Source organism: Trifolium pratense, linkage group LG2 (genome assembly GCF_020283565.1).
Source record: "Trifolium pratense cultivar HEN17-A07 linkage group LG2, ARS_RC_1.1, whole genome shotgun sequence".
Taxonomy (NCBI): domain Eukaryota; kingdom Viridiplantae; phylum Streptophyta; class Magnoliopsida; order Fabales; family Fabaceae; genus Trifolium; species Trifolium pratense.
Window position 1 is genome coordinate 13,252,012 of NC_060060.1, and position 5,120 is coordinate 13,257,131.

The window sequence follows — 5,120 nt, forward strand, 5'->3', positions numbered from 1 at the left end:
GGGAGGACGATTGGTCCATTTTAAATATATATATATATATATATATATCTCATTTTGGTTTGTTCAAAAAAAAAAAAAGATTTGCCTTAAAATAAATAACATATAAGATTTTATTAGATTTATTTCAATGAGTATTTTCTAAATATCAATTTTTATAATTTTAATATGTATATAAGTTTATTTTTTGTCAAGTAGCTTCTCGGCTAGAAATTTCATCCTTAAGGTGAATAAATGAGATGTTCTGGGTTCAAACCCTGATCCCCTACATATATAATGCAATATCTTTGCAAAGCTCACATGACCAAAATTATATATTGACTGTGCACTACGACACTTACTTTAAGATGAAGTGAATACACCAGAATGTTGGATTTGAGGTGCGTTTGATCTGCTAAAAAATAAGGGACTGGACATGACAACTTCTGATGTACTGTGTTTGATTTTAAAATTGTTGCTGGTACTGGACAAACTGGGGGGGTCAAGGGACGGGACAAATACTGAATTTTTTGTCCCCCACAGAATCACGAGACAACTTTTTGTCCTCAGCACAAGTTGTCTAAAATACCAAAATAACCTTTTGTCCACCAAAAATCGTACAACACAAAGTTTGTTCAATACCTTAAACGTTTGTCCCGTGATGTTTTATCTTGTACTGTCCTGTACTGTTCTGTCCAGTATTTATCAAACGAACTCTTGAACTCTCATTGATGTCGTCCAATTAAAATAAATAAAAAAACAATTCTTACATAAATCAGATATTTATGCGTCCAACCGTAGAGACAAATCACTCAGACCTTATGAAACTTAAATGAATGATAAATTCTGCCTAAAAATTTTAACATTATCGCATATTCAAATCAGTGATCGAACTCAATATTTTGATGTTATCTAATATAAACACTAACCATTAACTCAAAATATTTAATATGATTTAGATGGCTCATAAATGAACAAATAAATAGAGTATAAATACAGTAAATGAGTAAAAGTCAAACTCCTCTTCACATCTCTTGTTTTACTGTATTTTTCCCCTATTTTCCATCATCAATGAACATGTGTAGTAGTTAACATTAACAGTAAAAATAAAACGAGAAAGAAAGTGTCCGTGACCATGAATTATTATTAATTCAATGATCCGAATTTCGTTGCGAGAAATTCGTAAAACTACATTTTCAAATTTCAAAATAAAAAAAACACAGAGTAAAATAATTACAAGGAGGTACGAATTTTTTGGAAGATTGTGTGAACGAAACGAACGGTTCAACGACAAAATCTCTCTCTCTCTCTCAAAAAAGGTTCGTTCTTTCTTTCTTTCTCTTTTCAATCTCCGTTCCGTTAATTGCCATCTCCTCCTAAATTGTTAGGGTTTCCTCATTTCCTTCTTTTTTCCCCTAAATTCCCAAATTCTACTATTCTCTTTTTCTGCATTTTCTCGATATTAGGGTTAGTTACTTACTTAGTTACTTAATATTCATTCTTTCTTTAATTTTAAAGTTTTCCTTTTTTGGTGAATTTTTTTTGTTAATTGTGTGTTGTTGTTGTTGTTTATTAGATGTGTAATTGAAACAGAAGCAACTGGAGGAGGGGGCGAGAGTGATTGAGAGTCCTCAGGTGAAGATCTGAGGCATTTTTAGGTTTTCCTTTTTTGGAAGTTGTAAAGATGAGCGCTTCTAGGTTTATTAAATGTGTCACTGTTGGTGATGGAGCTGTTGGCAAAACTTGTTTGCTTATTTCTTACACCAGCAATACTTTCCCTACGGTAACTTTCTTCTTCTTCATCTCTCTCTTTTCAATTTTAAATTTTAAATTTTGATTTTTGGGTGTTTGGATTATATTTAAATTCCTGAATTTTTTTTTTTTTTTCAATTTTGAATTGAAAATTTTGATTTTTGGGTGTTTGGGTTATATTAATTTTTTTTTTTTTTCAATTTTGAATTGAAAGTTTTGATTTTTGGGTATGTTTGGGTTATACTTAAATTCATGTAAATTTGAAATTTTTGTGTGGAAAATGCTTTGCAAAGAGACCGGGTATGTACATTATGATTTTGAAATGATGGGTTGGATCGATGCAAAGTTTTGAGTAGCGGTCGAGTCATAGTCGTTAAGGATTTCTCGATTTCGGCTATTACGAATGTTACCGTTAATATTTCGCGATTTTGGATTTCGCGATTTCGGCTAGTAGGTATGTCTCCTTAAGGATTCCGCGATTTTGGCTATTACATATGTTGCCTGAGTGATTGCAGTTGTCGCGGTGTGAATTAATCACAACAATGTGCAAACTTTATTATAATTATTTGTACTATCAAATAATGTATGCTAACTTAATTTTTCATTGTTTCTTTATAATTTCATTATTTTAATGAATTTTTTTTAAAAAAAAAAAATTAACCACTAATAAATTAAAGTTGCAGCTGTTTTTGTGATAAAGGGCCATTTTTTAAAACCTTGCTTTGATGTTAATTTAAAGGTTAAAATTGATGTAATGTGAGATTTTGGTTGAGGAGTTTATGTGTAATTGTTGGAGGTTAAAGTTGGGTTGAGTTTGTGTTGACGGTGGATGATATTGATGTGTAAATTTGATGGGTTATCAATCTATTTTGTTAAATTTTCTTTTTTGGTTGGAAACAGGATTATGTGCCAACAGTTTTTGACAATTTCAGTGCAAATGTGGTTGTTAATGGAGCCATTGTCAATCTGGGTTTGTGGGATACTGCTGGTAATGTTTCGTACTTTGATTTATTTTGGTGGATGCTATGATTTGGGAGGTTCTTTCTTGATTGATTGTCTTTATTTGTGGAACAGGACAAGAGGATTATAACAGATTAAGACCTTTGAGTTACCGTGGTGCCGATGTTTTCATATTGGCTTTCTCTCTCATAAGCAAGGCCAGTTATGAAAATGTCTCTAAAAAGGTGCTTGCTTGTTCCCATTTTGCTATGGTGTCCCATATGTTTTTGATGTATTTCTGTTTATCTGTCATGAACAATGTATGGATTGTGTTATATGTTAGTAGATTGTTTAGTTTATGAGAAATTTCTGATACATCACATGTGCTTCTTTCATTTTCAGTGGATTCCAGAGTTGAAGCATTATGCACCTGGTGTCCCCATAGTTCTGGTTGGCACAAAGCTTGGTATGTTTATTGCTGCATAATAATGTCATTTTGATATGCTGGTGCCATCTTCCCTCTTATTTATATATGTTATTAATCAGGGTTTTTTTGTTATGATGAAATCTTATAGCTCCATGCATTTCATAACCAACAAATATCGATGTTGTAGATATAATATCTTTGTAAGTTTCCATTTGTCAAACTGGCTAGCTGCTGAACCAGTTCTTTTTGTTTGCTAGAGGAGAGGGTGGAATTTCTGGTGCATTTTATTCTATTTTTTCTTTAGTTTTTCGTCACCATTGTCTATCCAATGGTATTTGATACATCAGTTGTGGTCAATGTTTTTGATGTTTCTGGTATGTTTTATTTTTATGCAGTTAGTTAGGGTTTCCCTGTCTCCAGATTTGTATAAATATTTTCAAATAATCTCCTATTGAGTTGTGTTTGTTAGCTTCCAGTTAGACCGATAGTTGTGATAGTTTCCCGATCAGAGTACATTTTTCCCGACTTACGAGTTATTATTTTGTAATTTGTATTGAGATAGACCTTCGGGATGATAAGCAGTTCTGCATAGACCATCCTGGTGCAGTTCCCATTACCACAGCTCAGGTGATTTTTGCCTCTGCGCTGCTCCGGGATCTTGTTTAGTTATTTAATGCTATATTAAATTAATTCTGACATGCATGTCCTATGAAAGGGAGAAGAGCTGAGGAAGCTGATTAATGCACCAGCTTACATTGAATGCAGCTCAAAATCACAGGAGGTACATGGTTTTCTGATTATATATTATAATTTGAAATGGATAATTTAATACGTAGTTTAAGTTTGTCGATGATATTTAATGCAGAACGTGAAGGCAGTGTTTGACGCGGCCATAAGAGTTGTCCTTCAACCACCAAAGCAGAAGAAAAAGAAGGGGGGTAAAGCACAAAAGGCCTGTTCAATATTGTAATTCACTAGGTGTAAACATTTGATTGTCCTTTGTTCTACTTGTATTCCCCTCCCCTTCTTTCTTTTTCATAATTTCTTTGTTATTGAAGAAGTTGGAGAGTCTGTGTGGGTGTTCTTTCAGACAAATACTCTAGATCTCCTTGAAGCATAAGGTGGTTTTAATGCTTTGCTTTCTTTGAATTATTATTTGTCAACTCTAATAGTCAAATTTGCATTTCATGCTTCCCATGTTTTTTTTCTTCTCATATATATGACTTATATTTTTATTTATTATGTAGTATTAAACTGGAATAACCGGTTAGAATAAGTGACCATTGTCCTCGTGAGTTTAGCTCAGTTGGTTGGGACATCGCATTACATATGCAGGAGCCGGGGTTCGAACCCCGGACACTCCACTTATCCACTTTAAGAGTGAAATTTCTAGTCACTAAGCTACTTGACAAAAAAAAAAAAAAATAATAAGCGACCATTAATGATTTGCATTATGAATTTAATTTACCATACAAAGACTTGTGTCCACAAGTTTATAGGTCACCTCAAAGATCATCATAGTTAAATCAAGTTTGATTGTTATAACTTTTCCTTTTACATCTAGACTCTAAAAGAGTACTAATAAGATTTAGTTTAGAAATGTTGAAATCTCTCTCATCATGTAAAATGATCTAAATATTAGTTGGAAGTTTATGGTGGGAACATAATTTTGCGTTAGAAGTTAGAACATAATTTTGATTTTATCGGATGTCCCCAAAGAAACATCATTTTACTAGTATATTGAAGTGCTGTCATAGTCTTTGTGGAGGCAATGCAATTACAAATGAGAATCGACTTGATAATTGTTAACCAACTTGTACAAAATAATGTTTGTATTGTCATCACTCGGTTTGATTTTGATCGGTTTCGCATTAAACAATTAATGGATTTTGCTAACAAAAGACCAAACACAAACAAAATATAGGAAATAAAATATAGTATGCAGCAACAATTTTTTTTTTTTTTTGGCTTAAATGCACTTTTGGTCCCCCTATTTTCAAAAAAATGAAGTTTTGGTCCCCCTATT

General features: G+C 32.5%; 1 protein-coding gene across 2 annotated transcripts; it reads left to right on the plus strand.

Annotated features, from left to right (window-relative positions):
• The first annotated feature begins 1,138 nt into the window (after positions 1-1,138).
• LOC123905652 (rac-like GTP-binding protein RHO1) lies at positions 1,139-4,308 on the plus strand. Of its 2 annotated transcripts, none has more exons than XM_045955336.1 (8): positions 1,139-1,295; positions 1,553-1,759; positions 2,629-2,716; positions 2,803-2,912; positions 3,070-3,133; positions 3,657-3,721; positions 3,810-3,875; positions 3,960-4,308. In XM_045955336.1, the coding sequence occupies exons 2-8, from the start codon at positions 1,661-1,663 to the stop codon at positions 4,062-4,064; spliced, it is 597 nt and encodes a 198-aa protein (XP_045811292.1). In that variant the 5' UTR covers positions 1,139-1,295; positions 1,553-1,660; the 3' UTR covers positions 4,065-4,308. The 2 variants fall into 2 exon arrangements, with proteins under 2 accessions (XP_045811292.1, XP_045811293.1); XM_045955337.1 differs by having other exon boundaries at positions 1,295-1,443.
• The last annotated feature ends 812 nt before the right edge of the window (positions 4,309-5,120 follow it).

Excerpts from the sequence above, each read along its gene's own strand:
- LOC123905652 (XM_045955336.1), top strand. The coding sequence starts at position 1,661 with ATGAGCGCTTCTAGGTTTATTAAATGTGTCACTGTTGGTGATGGAGCT. Across the intron at positions 2,913-3,069 it reads ATGAAAATGTCTCTAAAAAG|TGGATTCCAGAGTTGAAGCA; the intron begins GTGCTTGCTTGT and ends TTTCATTTTCAG. Across the intron at positions 3,722-3,809 it reads TTCCCATTACCACAGCTCAG|GGAGAAGAGCTGAGGAAGCT; the intron begins GTGATTTTTGCC and ends GTCCTATGAAAG.